This window comes from Hemiscyllium ocellatum, chromosome 9 (assembly GCF_020745735.1).
Source record: "Hemiscyllium ocellatum isolate sHemOce1 chromosome 9, sHemOce1.pat.X.cur, whole genome shotgun sequence".
Taxonomy (NCBI): domain Eukaryota; kingdom Metazoa; phylum Chordata; class Chondrichthyes; order Orectolobiformes; family Hemiscylliidae; genus Hemiscyllium; species Hemiscyllium ocellatum.
In genome coordinates, this window is record NC_083409.1 from 97,478,259 (window position 1) to 97,499,617 (window position 21,359).

Below are 21,359 nucleotides of genomic sequence, written 5' to 3' on the forward strand. Positions count from 1 at the left end.
CACTTGAGAGATCTCATTTAAGGTGATGCTTGGGGATTCTAAATCAAATTGGACTTCATTCTGCATAGCCACAGGTAAGGTAAACTTATTAGCACCTGTACAAAAACTTGACTTAAAGCTAAGCCTCGTCAAAAGCATAATTTTCTAATATTCCATTATTTTCCATCCAGTTTTTCACACAGCTTTCAATCAGATCAAAAAAGCATATAATTTATGACCATCTCTGAATTTACAGGATGCAAAATAATCAGTGCTATTTAAAAGTTTCTCAAATAAGCATTTGCATTATCAAAGAGCAATGAAATTATGTTAATTTCTCATGGACGCATTTCATGTATGTCTAGTTTATGTAGAGTCAGCTGAATATAATCAAATTATACCTGCAATAATAGAAAATTCCCAAGTTGGACTAAGAAAAAAAAAAATCACATTTTGTTTTAAACAGCTAGCATGAAAGTGCCATATATCCTGTAAGTTTATTTTATAAAGAAAAAGGATAAAACTATATTAGTTCAGATTCTGGTCCCATGGCCATTGTATCAATATCTAAAACCTCAAAAGATTAAAAAAAACCAAAATACAGCCCTCAATTCCAAAACAAGACTTTTATGCTGAGAGTTTTAACGAAGTTCACATGTCTTGGTTTCGAAGGTTACCCTCATTACTACCTATTCTGATCAATTTTTAAAAAAAATAATTTGGTTTTCTAAAATTTTACTAAGAAAATGAAAATGAAAATAAGCGTTTCAATTTTAGACAAACTAATATTTTACAAAGGCTTCTTATGCCTGAGTCCCAAATTTAAAGTAAAGCATCATCGACATACATGTTTATCCTCTTCACAAAGACCTCCCAAACGGTAATTCTGTAACCAAATGTCAAGTACACAATTTTATTATCCACTATGGCATCCAATAGTGACACAATAAGACTCTTATGCAACAGAAAAAGGACAAGACCATGTGACATATGGATTAAATTCATCTTGCACCCCAATGCACACAATTTAGTGGGTATGCTTAGTGATGGGTTTCCAGTTCCACAATTGTCCATTCCCCCTGTGGAGATACCGATTCTTCTGGTGAAAAACTGGCCACTGTAATGCTAGCTGTGGAGTCCTCTGAAGGAGACTGCAATTCCGTCCATTTATACCATGCCTCTTTTTCAACTGCAATTCTACCTGGAGTCTTACAAGCATCTCTAGAAAGGAAGAGTGTTTGGTTGATCAGATACTTTGCTAAATTGATATCTTCAGGTAGACAGTTAACAATTCCACAATTTAGATCCTGATCTCCAAGAAGCTGCTTAAGTAGTATCCAGTCTCTTTTTGCAAAGTGTTCATTTTCTTCTTTGTGCACATGGTTCACTTCTACCTCAGAACTCCGATCCACATCTTCTATTATTTCCATCTCGTATATGGGAGAAAGGGTTTTTGAAGGGCGACGATCAAATGTGCAGCTTTGTGATCTGTCACAATCAGCTAAGTTTCCTGAAACAATTCATAATACTAAACATTGTAAATATTCCAATATTGAAAAACTTCAAATGGGGCTGCTGCACACTAGACTATTTTGGGAGTATTTTGGTTAATAGACTGAATGCAAGAATGATCAAAGAATTTTAAAGCAGTTTCTGATGGACTAAAGGGCAGGAGCAGGATTAAAATTAATACAGGTTAAAAGATGAAACAACAAAGGCACATGGCCAAAAAAAAGGCAAATGATCAGAGTAAAATTAATGTTACTTATCCAATTAGATAATCCAGAAACAAATTGGCAATGTTGAAAAACATCATACAAATGTTCCATCCATTCTTCTGAAATTACTTGTAGTTTTCACACAGGTACTCCGATTTAAAATGAGTAGATTCCTACTTTTGCTACAAGTGTATTTTTGACAAATTATTAAGTTTTCTATGATAACTTTGGAGCATCTGATTCCAGTAAAATGAAAAGTAACAGGACATTATGCAATTTATAGATAAATGCTGTAACCTCTCGTTCCCGGGATAGCAAGGTACATCAAGATGAGGACCTGGACTGGAGCCTGTGATTTTTGTCCATGGCCCTTACATTACTCCAAGGGAGTTGTGGAACATTTACTGGTCATGGATTTTTTTTTTAAAAAAGGCATGATTTAGCCCTGACTAATTTGATAAAAATTTGTGGATTTAAAGTTGGGTTAATCCTCAATTTTCATTCGAATTGCGTATGTTACAGGCCATGTGCTAATGTTTTGTGCAACTGTTTGATCGGATTTGTTGTTCTGTACAGTGCCACACAAGTTAATTAATAAAATAAGTAAAAAGATCAGGAAAATCTGATGCAGTTTATTAGGTTAGTAAACCAGTTAAAAGATCAATCATTCATCAAGCAAAAAAAAAACTCAGCAAAAACCTTAATTGTAATTGCTAAGCAAACCAGAGAGCCAATAATTAGACAGTGAAATACATTTGGCAGAACTTAACTTAGTAGGAACACGAGCACAAAATTTAGTTACATCCTGGACAAAACAAATACAGTATTCATAATACACTTTGCTGGACAGTTACCTCAAATCTAATTAATTTTGATTTACAGAACTGTGTACAAGTACTGCTATTAACAATTCAGTGCAAATGTAGTTTAGGTTCACTCATCGATCGGCAAAGTGACATTTTCCCAATGCCTGGAGACCAAACCACTTTAAATTTGTTCGACAAGTGTGGAAACACACTTACTTGCAAATCATTATTTGCAACGAACTCCTAAAATCTAATACTTTGGCATTCCAACTGCTCGAAGGACTGTGTTAGTTTAATCTTGCATGCCTAGCTCCAAAAGTTCAACGTGCAACACATCTCCAAGGTAGACTTACCAACATCTGGTTTAATACATTGAACGTTATTACACATTAAATACATGGTTTTGGCTAAATGATCTTTAATGTCATACATAGAAAATGGCCTTAAGATTCTGGAGTGCAGGTTCTCTTCTTTCACGAAATTGTAATTAAATATGAACTAAATTCCCATAGTAGTCATGCTAACAATTACTGGAAGAATTGTACATGTTCACATTTAACAATACAAGGTGTACTCCTCCTACACTCTGTACTTTGAAAACTACATTCCAACAGTTCCACAAACTAAACTGATGTGGTCTTACTTTTACTGCTCTGCATTTTGGCAATTTGACACAAAGCTGAGTGCCATCTTCAGACCAAGTGGTTTATATTGTGATCAAAGGTTAATTACAATATACATTACCTGTTGGCAAAGTATTATTAGTTTGCTCATTGGGTGTGGAGTTGTAAGCTTGCACATACTCTTTTTCCATATTAGCTAAATGCTCATTTGTAGCAACGTCATCACTGTGTACATTGGAAGAATGTTCTTTCTGGCAGAGATGCAAATGGCAGGGTCTTTCCTGAGGTCTATTGTCACCACCATCACCTGCAGGCTGGATATTATTTTCTTCAGTCAACATGTTATCCTCAGATTGGTTTTCAAGCACATTTCCTTCCATCTGGTCCTTTTCTTCATGTTTACTTTCTACTTCATCAAAAGGTTCACCACACTGATGGGGTGCAACAGCTTCAATACTGACTTGCTTTGTCACTTCTATATCTGTTGAAACAACCTGCAGCAATGCACCGTCAGCTACCATGCTAGTTTCATCTGCAGGTGGTGAAGGACTTGGTTCCTTTGTTTGTTTTTTGGCCTTCTCTTGATGAAGATGGCTATACACCAAAAAGTCATCATCAATTTCCAGTGAGTACCGTGAATAGTAGGTTCTGCCATAACGTTGGTGGCCACTTTCATGGGAACCACCATCAAATACATCGGACGGAGTAAGAGAACCAAAAGAGCATGCAAGAGGACTTTCAGCTTCTCCTTCATCAGAACCCAATTCCTCACATTCATCCACAGACAGCAGAACAGAACGCTTAAAATTTGCTGCTGAAGAAAAGTTTGTAACCTCAGTGTCATTTTCTGTAACGTCTTCAAAAGCCAGGTTATCAATACCTTGAAAGTGGTAAATGCCCTGGTCGGGAGGGGGTGGAGGAGGAGGAGGAGGAAGAGGGGAAGGGAAAACTTCCTCTGTATTCTCAACTTCTGATTTATCTTCTTCAGTCACTTCACAAGATGACAAAATATCTGAGGCAGGATCTAATTTATCACCACCAGGCACAGCATCTTCTTCACTGCCTCTTTCCACTGCTTTACTGCCTGGAGATATTCTGGAACAGTGATTAATTAGTGATTCTCTTGTGCTTGCACCTCTTGTCTTCCCATGTGGCTCTATACCTTTCACTTTTACTTCTACTCTTAATCCACTGTCATATTCCTTAAGCTCTTCAGGTGTGCTTGTATCACTGCTACTTCTTCCAAGAAAGTCATGACATACAACTGTACTGCACTTGGAAATGCCCCTCTCATTTGATCCATCATCATCCTGAGAACCTCCAGCATCATAGTCTTCTGAATTAGGTTTTATATCGTCAGATGAGGTTGTTGCACTTCCAGTATCTGTGTCTGGGCTTTGCTTTGGGAAAGATGCATCTGAAGCTTGGTAGCCTTCTGTGCTCAAGTTCCAAGATTCTACTAGTGGAGTTTCTGAATGCTCATGATTTTCTGGGATTCCTGACTCGTCTATTTCTTTATGCAAATCTGATGGAATTGGTTTTTCATCTTGTTTTAAGTTATACTTTGCAGCGTCACTAGTTTGGTCAAATGAGTGAGTATAAATTGTTGCATTATTTAGTTCAAATATATCTTTATTTTTAACATGGTCCCCATCTGTAAAAAGATGGCCAGCTTTAATTTCTTCAGCAAAATTAGTTTCTCTTTGAAGAGGGACTTCCTTTGTTTTCTCACAGCCATTAAAAATCAATAGCTTTGGTTCACACGATTGATTTCTTTGGGGTTCTTTATTTGCAGAAGAAGAATGATCTTGAGCTCTATAATGTTTGGTCTTCAGTTCAATGTCTTTAGATGGCTTGTGTATTGTATGACCTTCAAAATTAGTTGCAGAAGTCATATCTAAAGCTATTTGTAATTTTTCTGATGTACAATTATTTGCTTTTTTAACATGGTTAGATAGGTTGCTGGAGGTAATGATTTGTTGCGAATGTCCACATGTCAAAACATGGTCTCCTTTTGCCAACCTATTATCATGTGAAGCAGTTGGTACTTCTACATTCTGAAAGAGTGGTGACTGATTATTTGGTCCCATTTGATTACTTTTTAACTCTGTTCCACTTTTCACATCATGACACGGAGAATTAGGAGCTGCCTTTTCATTACAACTAGAGGCAGATCTTTTTAGGCTAGAACTTGTTTTGGTTGTCACCGGAAGCAACTTAGTTGATGGCTTTCTTACATTGGGTAGAGATGCACTTTTCTCTTTCAGTGCAACCTTACTGGAATTAGTAGGTGTCCGTGGACTTGCGGTGCCAAGTTGTGTCATTTTCCTTGTACTTGTCTTTATTGCAGAGAGGGCAGTTGCTTTCATTGGTTTAGAATTATTAGCCTTTGTAAACATTTCATTAGCCATTATTTTTTCACAGTTTGGAACTTTAGTAGGGTGTTTTGAAGCATCACTTTGTTCTGAAATAAGGGCTGTTTTTTCTAAAACCATTGTCCCTCCTTTTGGATCTAGAACAATAAAGTTTAAAATGGTCAAAAACTGTACAAAATACCATACAGTTCTTAAAAAAAGTATATCTGTAATACAAGTAAACAAAAATACTTCTTTAATGTGCATCAAAATAGTAGCATCGAGTGCATGTTTAGTAAACATTCAGATGTAAAAGGTCACCGCGAATTTTAATTTTAGGACACAGACTCTGATCCTGTGAACTATTTCATGGAAATTACAATATCATGGCTTGCTTCGTACAGAAGCCATGAATGGCATTTATGCTCCCCTTAAGCTGCCTCATATCCATCATCAAACCCTATCATCACAGGCTTGTACTCTTTTCCTCTATCACATGGTTATCTAGTTGCCTTACGTGTATCCAAGATAGTGAACAAAAGTTAAAAATCACAACACCAGGTTATAGTCCAACAGGTTTAATTGGAAACACAGTAGCTTTCGGAGCGACGCTTCCCAGACATTACCACCTGATGAAGGAGCGTCGCTCTGAAAGCTAGTATGCTTCCAATTAAACCTGTTGGACTATAACCTGGTGTTGTGAGATTTTTTAAACTTTGTACACCCCAGTCCAACACCGGCATCTCCAAATCAAAATAATGAACTACTAGTGACAGTGAGGTCCACATTCTTATCACTCTCCGGGTTAGGAACATTTTCATTATGGAAAGGGACTGCAGTTATTCTAATCGGGAAGGGTTGAGGTTTTCTGATGGAGGTCTTGGAGATTATGAAAGACAGAAGAAGCTGAATGATTTTCTTGACTCTTTCACAGATTGATGATGAGACAAGTCTCAAACAAGTGTCTGTTGACACCAGGTGTGCAATGTTAAGTTCCAACTACGCGTTCTCACTGTTTTCTTGTTAAAAACTGACTGAATGGGAGCGTGCAATAAAGCTAATTCTTAAAAGAAAGTTTAAGTTTAAAAATTTTAATTTTACAATATTTTTTTTAAAAATATGAATGTTTGTTAGGTTCTTTAACATTTAAATTTAATTCAGATATTTTTCTGCTGAAGTGCATGGTTTCAATATAGAGTCATACAGCATGGAAACAGACTCTTCGGTCCAAATGGTCCATGCCAACCTTGCTCCCAAACTCAACTAGTCCCATCAGCCTGCATTTGGCTCATATCCCTCCAAACTTTTCCTATTCATGTACTTATCCAAATGTCTTTTAAATGTTCTAAGTGCATTGCACTCACCACTTTCTCTGGCCGTTCATTCTACACATGAACCACTGTGTAAACAAAGTTACCCCTCATGGGTAACTCACTCTCCTCTCACCTTAAAAATATGCCTAGTTTTGAATTCCTCCACCCTATACACGTTATCTAGGACCCTCAGGTTTTTATAATCCTCTCAGGTCTCCCCTCAACTTCCTATGTTCCAGTGAAAGAAAGTCCCAGCCCATTTTTATAATGCAAAGTCCTCCATTCCCAGCAACATCCTGGGTAAATCTTTTCTGAACCCTCTCCAGTTTAATAATATCCATCCTAAGACAAGGTGACCAGAACTGCACACAGCACTCCAGAAGAGGCCTCACCAATATCCTGTACAACCTCAACATGACAGTCCCAATTACTGTATTCAAAAGGCCTGAACAATGAAGGCAAGCCTGATAAATGCCTTCTTAGATTAGAATGATGCTGGAAAAGCACAGCAGTTCAGGCAGCATCCGAGGAGCAGGAAAATCGATGTTTCGGGCAAAAGCCCTTCATCAGGAATCCCGATGAAGGGCTTTTGCCTGAAAAATCGATTTTCCTATTCCTCGGATGCTGCCTGACCTGCTGTGCTTTTCCAGCACCACTAATCTAGAATCTGGTTTCCAGCATCTGCAGTCCTTGTTTTTATCTAAATGCCTTCTAAACTACCCTGCTTGTGATGCAGATTTCAAAGAATTTCTGTTCTACACTACCCAAGGCCGTACTATTAATAAAGTCCTGCTCATGTTTGTTTTACCAAAATGCAGCATCTCACATTTATCCAAATTAAACATTGTCTGCCACTCCTTATTCCATTGGTCCGATTGATCAAGATCTCCATGTAAGCTTAGATAACCTTTTTCCACTGTTCACTATACCATCAATTTTGACGTTATTCACAAACTTACTAACTATGCCTCCTAAATTCTGACCAAATCGTTTGTGTGAATAATAAACAAAGTGAACCCCGTACTGATCCCTATGGAGCTCCATTGATCATAGTCCACTCCGAAGAACAAACCTCCACAACCACCTTCTATCGCGGCGAGCTCACCTTGAATCCAATGTAACCTAACTTTAGTTAGTTTACCATGTGGAACCTTATCAAAGGCTTCACTAAAGTCCAAGTAAATAACATCTACCACCTTGCCCTCGATCTTTTTGCTTACTTTCTCAAAGAAAACTGAGTCAGGGTTGAGAGACATGATTTCCTGCGCACAAACATGCTGATTACCATTCCTTGCCTCCCCAAACTCATCCATTACTAATGGTACCAATTGTACCCTTTCATAACAGATTGGCAACTTGGGCACAAATGGCAGATGGAGTTTAACCCAGCCAAATACGAGGTGATGTATTTTGGAGGATCAAATTTAGCTGTGAATTATACTGTAAATAGCAGAACCCTTAGGAACATTAACATATAGACAATCTGGGTGTGCAGGTCCACAGTTGCCAAAAATGGTAACATAGGCGGCCAAGGTGATCAAGAAAGCATATTAGATTAGATTAGCTTCTCTACAGTGTGGAAACAGGCCCTTCGGCCCAACCAGTCCACACCGACCCTCCGAAGAATAATCCACCCAGATCCATTTCCCTCTGACTAATGCACCTATGGGCAATTTAGCATGGCTAATTCACCTGACTTGCACATCTTTGAACCGTGGGATTGGCATGCTGGCTTTCATCAGCTGAAACATGAAGTACAAGAGTTAGCAAACCATGTTTGCGCCTTTATAAAAGCCTTGTTAGGCTGCATTTGCATTAGTGTGCGCAATTTTAGTCGCCACACTCTCGAAAGTTTCCATGCCCTTCTGGTAGAGTACAGAGAAGGTTGACAAGATGTTGCCTGGTCTCGTGAGAATTTGCTATGAGGGAAGATTAAAAAGGCTAGGAAAGATGACAGCTGAGGGGAGACCGGATACAGACCTACAAATTGAGAGGCATAGATAGGATAGAGAGTCACAGGCTTTTTCTCCTAGGGTTGAAGTTTCTAATACAGGGGGGCACAGGTTCAAGGTGAGAGGGGGATGTTTGAGAGAGATGTGCTGGCTAAGTTTTTCACGCAGGGAGTGGTAGGAGCCTGGAAAACACTGCCAGAAAATGTGATGGAAGCAGGCACATGAGGCATCTGGATGGTTACGTGAACAGGAAGAAATAGAGGGATATGATCCAAATAAAGGGCAGAAGGTTTTTTTTAAGTTTAGTTAGGGCATGATCAACAGCACAACAGCTTGGAGGGCCAAAGCGCCTGTTCCTGTGCTGTACTCATCTTTTGTTCTTTAAGTCACCTCCAATAACTTACCCAACACCGATGTCAGGCTCAAATCTATAGCCCCAGGCTTCTCCTTACAGCCTTTCTTAAATGAAGACACATTAGCTACCCTTGAGTCTTCCAGCACCTCACCCATGGTTATAGATGACACAAATATTTCTGTTAGGGGCCCTGCAATTTTCACCCACAACATCCTTAGTCACACTTGTTCAGGATCCAAAGATTCACGCATCAGCATTCCAGCACTTCTTTTTGTTTAATGTGAACTGCTTTCAAAATATCATTATTTATTTTCAAATTCTCTAGCCTCCATTTTTCTCCACAGTAAAAATTGGTATGAAATATTTACCATTTCTTGAGGCTCAACACAACGATGACCTCATTATTCTTTAAGGGGCCTACTTTGTCTAGTTGTGCTTTTGCTCTTAATGAATTTGTGCAATCCCTTTGGATTATCCTTAACCTTATCTGTCAAGGCCATCTCATATTCCCTTTTTCTTTACTGATTTCCCTTTGAAGAATGCCCCTACATACCCAAATTCAAGAGATTCATTTGATCCCAGTTGTCTATGTTACTTTTTCATTCTTGACTAGAACCTCAATATCTTTATTCATCCATTGTTCCCTAATCTTAGCAGCCTTGTCCTTTCACTAACAGAAACATAATTCCCCTGAACTCTTGTTATCACACTTTTAAAAGCCTCCCACAGACACAGCTATGTTTTAAAAAAACCCAAAGAATCAAAGACGATTATTAGATTGGATATGATTTCATGCAAGCACCTCAAACTGGATGCATGGAGGGAGTACACAAGAACAGTGGAAAATTTCCTGGAAAGCTACAAATGGTGAATGCAGGGTAGAACCTGAACAAGCCATGGAAATTTCTCAAATCAAAAAGGGCCTAAAAATTAAGTCACAGTCCTTTGTAAAGGCAAGGATGAAATTTTTGACTTGAGTGAGTTTGACCTTTTCCTGACACATAACTTGAGGTTTATAAAATCATGAGGACCTTACACAAGGTGAACTGCAAGAGTCTTTTCCTTAGGATGGGGAGTTCAAAACTAGGGGGCATATGTTTAAAGGAGAGAGGAGAAAGGTTTTAAAAGGACATGAGGAGCAACTTTTTTTTTTCAAACAGAGTGGTTAGTTTGTGGAATGAACTTCCAAAGAAACTGATAAGTGCAGATACATTTAGAATATTAAAAGATATTTGGATAATTACATGAATAGGAAACATTGAAGGATATGAGCCAAATGCATGCAAGTGGGACTAGTTTGGGAACATGGTCAGCACTGACTAGTTGGAAGGGTCTGTTTCCATGTTGAATGACTCTCTCTAATCTATAACTGCAGACACTGGAAATCTGTGAAATATGAACAGCTGGAGAAACTCTGCAGGTCTGGCAGCATCTGGGGAGAGAAATCAGAGTTAACATTTCAGGTCTAGTAACCTTTCTTCAGGAGGATTCTGAACAAGGGTCACTGGACTTGAAAAGTTAACTCTGATTTCTTTCTCTATTAGCACTGCCAGACCTACTGAGTTTTTCCAGCAATTTGTTTTTGTTACAGCCTTGTACAGCAGAGTTCTTCAGTTCTGGTCACCAAAATGTGTTCTAACTAAGATTCAATCAAGATTAGCACATTCTTTGCTTTTAGAACCCCCTTCCAGAAGAGATTAATCTCCACACCTTAAAACAAAAAAACAAGGACTTGGTGAGCTGCATCACTGGTTTTAGTGACTCGTGCACCAGTACCCTCTGATCCATGTTTTTCAACCCATTCGGACATTTATTTTCTGAATAGTATGTGACCAATTTATTCCTCCTACAAAAATTGTCTGGATTCATACTTGCTTGGAGAGTAAATGCCTAACCCACATTTTACTGGTGTTGTCTCACATTTGGTCATAATTCTACTCTTTTATAACTACCCAACTAATCTGGTGTTATCTGAAAATTGATGTTATACTTCCAGTGTCAGTCTAAAGCATTTCTCAATGGCACTTACTCTTTTGGACTGAAATGTAATTACAACAAAATCAAACAGTTGCTTAAATCATAAAACTAGATGTCAAAGTAATCTCTGGTTCTTACTCCTGTTGACATTCAATTGCTTAGTTTATGTCCATTTCTGTTTTGAAAAGGTAAGTCCATTTCAATAATCAGGACACAGGGTCCTATGGGACCAGTGCTCCAATGGAACAAGTAGCTCAACCAAATCAAGTGAAATGTCTTTATTTTTGTATGTGATATATAAGTTGCCTGCAAGACTGGTACGTTTTGCCCAATCCCAAGTTGGCCTTGAACTGATTGGCTGTCTAGGCCAATTCTGGGGGCAGTTAAGAGTCAACCAGATTGTTGAGGGCCTGGAATTACATGTATACCAGACCAAGAAAAGACAGCAAATTTCCTTCCTTCTCTAAAATGTACTCAGCAAGAAATTTAAATCAGTTAAGTTTATGCTGTGCATGAAAGCACTGCATGAACAAAAATTTATCACTGTCAAAAAAAAATCAATGTTTAGCATTTCTGTATAGAGAAAAACTCTGAAGTAGTTTGATACCATTTGCACACAAAGTCATTATTAATAGACTGGTAAATGTGTAAGCAGAGAAATTTGGATGTCCTCACACACACGTCACAAAGAACATACAGACACAGTAGGTTTGCTTCTAATGAAAGGACATTGGAGCACAGAGCAAGGTTTTAACTTACCTTGGAAACAATGCAACAAAGGCTCACTGAAAGGAGCAGAGAGCTAGTAGAGCGCTTATATTCTTTGCGGGTTAACGAGAGTGACAGCAGAAGCATATAGAATTCTTAGGCAAGTAGTAGTTACCAAGAGGCTGTTTGCTTGGCTAGAAAGTCTAAAGCTAAGAGTCAAAGTCTCAGGTTAGGGATCAGCCATTTGGGACAGAGATGAGGACGACTTTTTTTAATTCAGCAGTTCTAAATCTTTAAGAATCCAGAGACTTCGATCAGCCTGAAGATGGATTACCTTCCCTTAATGAAGTAGTAGGCCTCAGGGCCACGGTACGTATTTCCTATGTTCTTCACCAGAAGATACAGTTGAGTTAGTGAATGATACGATTGAGTTAGTGAAGTAACAAACAAGGCAACAAAGAGTCAGATGTACAGCATGGAAACAGACCCTTCGGTCCAACCCGTCCATGCTGACCAGATATCCCAACCCAATCTCGTCCCACCTGCCAGCACTCAGCCCATATCCCTCCAAACCCTTCCCATTCATATACCCATCTAAATGCCACTTAAATGTTGAAATTGTAACAGCCTCCACCACTTACTCTGGCAGCTCATTCCATACACTTACCACCCTCTGTGTGAAAGAGTTGCCCCATAGGTCTCTTTTATATCTTTCCCTTCTCACTCTAAACCTATGCCCTCTAGTTCGGGACTCCCCAACCCCAGGGAAAAGGCTTTGCCTGTATACCCTATCCATGCCCTTCATAAATTTTGTAAACCTCTAAGTTCACCCCTTAGCCTCTGTCACTCCAGGGAAACAGCCCCAGCCTGTTCAGCCTCTCACTAATCAAAACCTCCTTGTAAATCTGTACTGAACTCTTTCAAGTTTCACAACATCTTTCCAATAGGAAGGAGACCAGAATTGCACGCAATATTCCAACAGTGGCCTAACCAATGTCCTGTACAGCCGTAACATGACCTCCCAACTCCTGTACTCAGTACTCTGACCAATAAAGGAAAGCATACCAACTGCCTTCTTCACTATCCTATCTACCTGTGACCGCCCTTTCAAGGAGCTATGAACCTGCACCCCAAGGTCTCTTTGTTCAGCAACACTCCCTAGGACCTTACCATTAAGTCCTGCTAAGATTTGCTTTCCCAAAATGCAGCACCTTGCATTTATCTGAATTAAACTCCATCTGCCACTTCTCAGCCCATTGGCCCATCTGGTCCAGATCCTGTTGTAATCTGAGATAACCCTCTTCGCTGTCCACTACACCTTCAATTTTGGTGTCATCTGCAAACTTACTAACTGTACATCTTATGTGTTCCCACAAAAGGAAATAGTCTTTCCACACCTACCACATCAGTTTCTTTAAGAATAGTGTAAGCTTCAATAAAGTGCCTCTCAATCTTCCAAATTCCATATCAGCCTAGTGAACCCTCTCTGGATTGCCTCCCACACCAGATGTATTTTTTTCTTAGACAACGGGCCCAAAACTGTTCACAACATTTGAGCTCTGGTATAGCTTGTGCTTTATATAATTTTAACTAAAGCTCCTTACCTTTATGGTCAACTCCCTTGAAAATAAAGGCCAACATTCCATTTGCCTTCTGAACTTAGTTGCAGATGTTTATGAAGAACAAATCTCTGTTCTGTAGCTTTGTGCGGTCATTCTTAATTTGAATAATATTCACCTCCTCTATTCTGCCTACCAAAGTGCATGACCTCACATTTCCCAGATAATCCATCAGCCAAATTTCTACTCATTCACTTAACCTGTCTATATTTTTTTGCAGACTGTTATACGCGCCACTTGCCTTTCCACCTATTTTTGTGACATCCACAAATGTGGCCATAATACATTCATTTTCCTCATCCAAATAATTTAAATTTGACAATAACTGTGGCCACTGATCTCTACAGCACACCACTAATTACAGGTAGCCACCTTGAAAGTGTTCTTCTTATCTCAACTCTACCTTCTTTTAGTTTAGCAAATACTTTATCCATGCAGGGGCAACATGGTGGCTCAGTGGTTAGCATTGCTGCCTCAGTGACAAGGACCCAGATTTGATTCCAGCATCGGGCGACTGTCTGTGTGAAGTGTGCACATTCTCCCAGTGTCTGTGGGTTTCCTCCTACAATCCCAAAATGTGCTGGTTTGGTGAATTGCTAAATTGCCCATTGTTCAGGGATGTGGAAGTTAGGTGCATTAGTCAGGGTAAATGTAAATAGGGGAATGGGTCTGGGTGGGATACTCTTTGGAGGGTCAGTGTGGACTTGCTGGACCGAAAGGCCTGTTTCCATACTATAGGGATTCTGTGGACTCTGAAATATACTACCTCCAACATCAAGGGCTCTTAAGTATTTAATATTTGGTACCTTGTTAAATGCCTTCTGAAAGTTCAAATATATTAAATCTACTTTTTTTTCCTTTATCACCCCATTTGTTACCTTCAAGAATTCTAGTAAATTTGTCAGGCATGATTGCATGAAGGGGAGTGTCTAGAAGAGTCATTCTCAAATCATATAATATTTCTAAATTGTCTATTACATTCTTTATATAATGGTCGCCAACATTTTCCCAATAACAGATATTAAGCTAACTGGCCTATGTTTTTTGGTCTCCTCCACTTTCCAATTGAAAAAAGTATTATATTTGCTTCCACAAGACCGTAAGATATAGAGGCAGAATTATGCCACTTAACCCATCGAGTCTGGTCTGCCATTTGATTCTAGTCAATATATTTCTCAACCCCATTCTCCTGCCTTCTCCCCATTCCCGTCCATTCTCTTACCAATCAAGAATTATCTATTTCTGCCTTGGCCTCCACAGTCTTCTGTTGTAATGAATTCCACAGATGAACCACCAGCTGAAGAACTTCCTCCCCATCACAGTTCTAAAGAATTATTCTTTCACTTGGAGGTTATGCCCTTGAGTCCTAGTCTCTCTTACTAGAAAAGATAAAGAATCTCAACATCCATTATATCCAGACCTCTCAGTATTCTGCAAGTTTCAATCAGATCCCTCCTCATCCTTCTGAACTCCAGAGTCCTCAATCCCTCCTCAAATGACAAGCCCTTCATTCCCCAGATCATTCTTACGAACCTCCTCTGGACCCCCTTCAAGGCTAGCAAATCCTTCGTTAGATATGGGGCTCAAAATTGCTCTCAGTATTCCAAATGCAGTTGGCCCACAGCCTTATATGGTCTCTGCCATACATCGTTGCTCTGGTATTCTAGCTCTTGCAGTTTTAAAGCAGTACCAGTAATTCATGATCAAGTTGTCACTACAAAAGCCATGATGTGCACTTAAGATTTTGAAATTGCTGCTAGCAAAAATAAAACAAAGATGTCTGAAGGTGGTTAGTTGTACCTTTAGTTTTGGCTGCCCCAGATGCACTCCTTGCTCTGTGCTGAACAGATGAGTTGCTGCTGCTATTCCATGTTTTCTTCATAGAAGCCTGTGACAACCCTTCATCTCTATTTTGTGCCCTCTGTTTGTTTGGCATACTATCAAAAGAGATGCACAATGAAGATAATTCCATATTCAGATTTGTGTCTTTGAGGTTATAGGTAACTCTAGTAACTATGTGAGTTAGCATGGAGGAATGCAAACCTGATCCATTTTGCGCTTAGCATGCAGCCAATATTTGCCTTAAGACAGTCATGAGTGTGCAAAAAATATTTACAGCACAAAACAAATTGGTCTTTTTGGCCAAATGGACCAATTTTAGGTTATACAAAAAAACTTAACTGATACTCTAATCTGTACAGGACCGTGTAGTCTCCCTGTACCAAACTGGTTTACAATGACAAACTTAACATCAATTTAAGGTGTGGGAGTTTACTTTCACTGTAAAGTGATGACCATGATTGACTAAACACTGATCAAAAGAAAACAACATTAATCCAGAAAGAACATATTTACAACAAATGTATCAGTTTATTAGACCACATTCAAGATACTAATTTAAAAAAAAGTCTTCATAGAATGAGTGTGCTGCTGACTAGGACAGTATTTATTGCCCATCTATAAACAGTTATTGACAGAATGATTATTTTAATCTTTACAGCTAGTGTCCTGTAGTCACTTAATTCTGTTTTCAATGGTATTCAAGTATGGTCTGACCAATGCAGTTTTGTTGGTCTGTTTCTACAATGTAACATAGAACATTACAGCGCAGTACAGGTCCTTCGGCCCTCGATGTTGCACCGACTTGTGAAATTAATCTAATGCCTATCTAACTCACACCGTTCCATTATTATCTATATGTATGTCCAATGCCCATTTAAAAGCTCTTAACGTCAGCGAGTCTACTACTGCTGCAGGCAGCCATTCCTCGCCCCTGCTACTTGGAGTGAAGAAACTACCCAGATATCTGTCCTAAATCTATCACCCCTCAATTTAAAGCTACGTTCCATCATGTTCGTTTTTCCTCTGGTGAAGACTCTATCACTGTCCATCCTATCTAACCATCTGATTATCTTATACAACTCAATTAAGTCACCTCTCAACCTTCTTCTCTCCAACAAAAACAGCCTCAGTTCCCTCAGCCTTTCCTCATAAGATCTTCCTTCCATACCAGCCAACATCCTAGTAAATCTCCTCTGAACCCTTCCCAAAGCTTCCACATCCTTTCTATAATGCAGTGACCAGAACTGTACGCAATACCCCAGGTGCGTCCTTACCAATGTCTCGTCCAACTGAAGCATGACCTCGTGGCTCCAAAACTGAATCCCCCTACAATAAATGCCAACACACCATATGCCTTCTTAACAATCCTATCAAACTGGGTGTCCACTTTCAGGGATTTATGCACCTGGACACAGAGATCACTGTGTTCATCTACACTGCCAAGAATTTTACCATTAACACAGAACTCTGCATTCCTGTTAATTCTTCCAAATTAAAGTACCTCACACTTTTCCACATTAAACTCCATTTGCCACTTCTCAATCCAGCTCTGCATCTTATCTATGCCCCTCTGTAACCCACAACAGTCTTCGGCACTATCCACAACTCTGCCTACCTTTGTCATCCGCAAATTTACTAACCCATCCTTCTAACGTCCACATCCAGATCATTTATAAAAGTGACAAACAGCAGTGGCCCCAAACAGATCCTTGTGACACACCACTGGTAACTGAGCTCCAGGATGAACATTTCTCATCAATCACCGCCTTCTGTCTTCTTTAAGCTAGCCAATTTCTGATCCAAACCGTTAAATCACCTTCAATCCCGAAACTCCATACTTTGTGCAATATCCTACTTATCAAATCTTATCAAATGTCTTACTGAACTCCACATACAACACATCAACTGCTTTACCTTCATCCATCTGTTTTGTCACCTTCTCAAAGAACTCAATAAGGTTAGTTAGGCACGACTTACCCTTCACAAAACTGTATTGACTATCCCTAATCAAATTATTCCTTTCCAAATGATTGTAAATCCTCTTATAATCTTTTCCAACACTTTATCCACAACCGAAGGTTCACTGGCCTATAATTACGAGAGTTGTTCTAACTCCCCTTCTTAGCAAAGGAACAATATTTGCTATTGTCCAGTCTCCTGGCACGACTCCTATCAACAATGCTGACATAAAGATCAAAGCCAAAGGCTCTGCAATCTCCTCCCTGGCTCCCAGAGAATAAACCTCATCTGGCACCTCATCTTACCTATTTTCAGATCTTCCAAAATTGCTAAAACTGCCTCTTTGTCAATCACAATCCCATCTAATCTAGTGGCCTGTATCTCCATATTCTCACTAACATTGCCCTTTTCCAATGTGAATACTAATGAAAAGTATTCATTAAGCACTTTCCCATGTCCTCAGATTCCACATATAATTTGTCATTACTGCCTTTGATTGGCCCTAATCTTACTCTAGTCATTCTTTTATTCCTGATATACATATAGAAGGCCTTAGGGTTTTCTTCGCTCCTATCCACCAAAATCTTCTCACGTCCCCTCCTGGCTCTCCTTCACCCCTTCTTCACATCTTTTCTGGCTAACTTATAATTCTCAAGGCCCCGAACAGAGCCTTCACAACTTATCCTCACGTAAGCTTTCTTCTTTCTTTTGACAAGAGCTTCAACTTCTTTAGTAAGCCATGACTCCCCCCTCTCGACAACTACCTCCCTGCCTGATAGGCATATACTTATCAAGAAAACGCAGTAGCTGTTCCTTGAATAAGCTCCAGATTTCAAGTATGTCCATCCCCTGCAGTTTCCTTCCCCATCCTATGCATCCTAAATCTTGCCTAATCGCATCATAATTGCCTTTACCCGTCGTATATACCTATCCCTGCCCATTGCTACTGTAAACATAACCGAATTATGGTCACTACCGCCAAGTGCTCACCTACCTCTGAATCGAACACCTGGCCGTGTTCATTCCCCAGTACCAAATCTAATGTGGCCCCACCCCTTGTTGGTCTGTCTACATACGGTGTCAGAAAACTCTCCTGCACAAAAACTGACCCATCTAAACTACTTGAACTACAGTATTCCCGTCACTATTGGGGAAGTTAAAGTCCCCCATAACAACTACCCTGTTACTCTCGCTTTGATCAAGAATCATCCTTGCTATCCTTTCCTCTACATTCCTGGAACAATTCAGAGGCCTATAGAAAAAATCCCAACAGGGTGACTTTGCCTTTCCTGTTGCTAACCTCAGCCCAAACTACGTCAGTGGATGAATCCTCAAATATCATCTCAGCTGCTGTAATATTACCCTTGATTAACAATGCCAACCACCCCCCCCCACTTTTACCATCTTCTCGGTTCTTGTTGAAACATCTAAATCCTGGAATCTTCAATAACCATTCCTGTCCTTTCTCTACCCATGTCTCTGAAATGTCCACATCATCAAAATCCCAGGTACCAACCCATGCTGCAAGTTCACCCACCTTATTCTGGATGCTCCTGGCATTCAAGTACACACATTTCAAACCAATACCCTGATTGCCAGTGCTCTCTCACAACCTTGTAAACCTATCCTTGACATCACTACCCTCAACCTCCTGTACACTGGAACTACAATTCAGGCTCCCAATTCCCTGCTGCATTATCTTAAACTTCCCCCCTCTCAAAAAGCGTTAGCAAATTCCAGCCCCAACGGATATTGGTACTCCACTGGTTCAGGTGAGGACCATCCTGTTTGTAGAGGTCCCACCAATGATGATCCAAAGCATCTAGATTCCTAAAATCATAATGCCATTAACTGTTACTTTAAGAAGCTGTTAAGAAAATTGTATCTCCCAAGATCACAACAATGTCTTTAAGAGAGGGAAGAGAAGAAGGAATGAAGTTTTAAAAGTACTAATTTACACTTATATTTAAAAAAAAAACCATTGCTCACCTATTAGAAAGCGGTCTGCCAGTTTTCACTGATGCAGGTGGAGGAGTCTTAGTAGCTTTGGAGACACTTGTGGACCTAACTACAAAGCAGTAAAATAAATAGTTATATTTGAATATGGAATTGCTCAATTACCAAACCTAGTTGTAAAACATAGATACCATATTAGAAAGGAAATGACAAAATGGAACAAAAAACCAAGTGCTTAACAAGGAGCATTTTTACAAAAACAGATGGAGAATTGTGTGGCATTTGTAGGAAGAGAATCTCACTGGTGAACCTGACAACTTATATCCTGACGTGCTGCACAGATTTCTAATCGCAACATTGTCTAGTACTTTATTTCTTTCTAAATCCTTTCGTCAGAAATAAGTATCCTTGGTTTTGTTTTGTTTTACAATGAGGACTGTAGTTAAAGGAGAGGTGATGGCCTAGTGACGTTATTGCTGGACTGTTAATCCAAAGACTAGAGATTGAATCCTGCCATGCAGAGATGGTGGAATTTGAATTCAATAAAAATCTGTAATTAAGAGTCTAATGATGACCGTGAATCTGTTGCTGATTGTCAGAAAAACCCATCTGGTTCCCTAATGTCCTTAAGGGAAGGAAATCCACCATCCTTACCTGGTCTGCCCCAAATATGACTCCAGACCACAGCAACGTGGTTGACTCTTAACTGCTCTCTAGGCAGTTATGGATGTGCGATAAATGCTGGTCTAGCCAGCAATATCCACATCCCATGAATGAATTTTTAAAAAAAAAGTAATGCTTCAGCTCTCATATTTTGACACCGCACTCTTGAAGTGATTGGAGTGAAAGACTTGGTAATGGGATGGTGGATGAGGGTGTAGGAGGAAATAATAAAAGTGAAGCAATGGATGAGGCATACCCCAATCGAGTACTTTTCAGTGAATGGAGCCAATAAACAGCAGCTAAAGTACAATTCACACCAGATGAAATTCTAATATTGTACAAGGAACAAACCTGTTGACTTCTGGCCAACTGAGCTCTTTGCAGGCTCCTGTGCTGTAGTTTCAGTAGGACTATTGACAAATGCCATTTTCCTATCATGATAGTTTATTTCGTCCATCTCAGTCCCCTCTTGTAGTCCACCAACGTATCCACTTGCGCCTACAGCACCATCCTTGCTTGGAAATTCGGGATTGTCAGAGTGACGCTTGTTCCTATTTTTCTCTGTCTGTGACGATTCTGTGTGAGACTGAATGATTTTCTTTGATGATTTCCCTTGTTTTGCTTGAATACTGGAAGAGCTGAGAGATATTTTGGGTCGTGCACCTGTGCTTGCTTTGCCATCCTGTCCGATGATGTCTTTGTTGCTCGCTGTAGAACCTGTCTGACATACCAGAGTGTCAGCACACACTTTCACTTTGTTAACAGTGCTCTCAGCTTTCGCCTTAGTTTCCAGTCTAGTTTTTGCAGGAGCATTCATCTTTGTAGAGGTACCTTTTTCATTGGCTTTTCCATTTTTTGGAGTTTTATCATTTGCTTTTCTCATGTCCTTTCCTTTTGCTTCACCTTTCCTCAAAGCACCAGACAGCTGTGCATTTGCTGCATGCACTGAACTGTCAGACTTCATTTTTGAAGCAGCAGTCAATTGACTATTCGGTATAACTGTATTTGTTGACAGCACCTTTCCCTTTCTACACACTTGCTCCACCACATCAAACGGAGAAAGGTCAAGTAGAGGACGTTTCTTTTGCTGTGAAGAGATGCAAGGTTAAAGTATACGTTGCCTTCAAAGTGTCAGAGTTGTACAGCATGGAAACAGACCCTTCGGTCCAACTCATCCATGACGACTAGATATTCCAACCCAATCTAGCCCCACCTGCCAGCACCCAGCCCATATCCCTCCAAACCCTTCCCATTCATATACCCATCCAGATGCCTTTTAAATGTTGCAATTATACTAGCCTCCACCACTTCCTCTATCCGCTCATTCCTTACTGCGTGAAAAAGTTGCCCCTTAGGTCCCCCCTCACCCTAAATCGAAATTTTTCCAGAACAGCACATTTTCATAACGTGAGCGTACACATTTGGAATTACGTCTATAAAAATATGAAGGATTCATTAGAATTAATTACAAATGTACATGATAGAAATGCTTACAAAAAGCTTAGAAATTGTACATTCAAACAATACAAAAAAAG

At 39.6% G+C, this 21,359-nt stretch overlaps 1 protein-coding gene across 1 annotated transcript in view; it reads right to left on the reverse strand.

Moving 5' to 3' along the window:
* Nucleotides 1–421: 421 nt before the first annotated feature.
* The window catches only part of btbd8 (BTB domain containing 8), a 104,472-nt gene continuing 83,534 nt past the window's right edge, over nt 422–21,359 (reverse strand). Inside the window, exons 15-19 of the mRNA XM_060830600.1 lie at nt 20,176–20,911; nt 19,195–19,273; nt 15,205–15,341; nt 3,248–5,638; nt 422–1,489 (exon numbers count right to left, since the gene is read on the reverse strand). Coding sequence (XP_060686583.1) covers nt 1,020–1,489; nt 3,248–5,638; nt 15,205–15,341; nt 19,195–19,273; nt 20,176–20,911 — 3,813 coding nt within the window. The 3' untranslated portion in view covers nt 422–1,019. The remainder of the gene's footprint in view (nt 1,490–3,247; nt 5,639–15,204; nt 15,342–19,194; nt 19,274–20,175; nt 20,912–21,359) is intronic.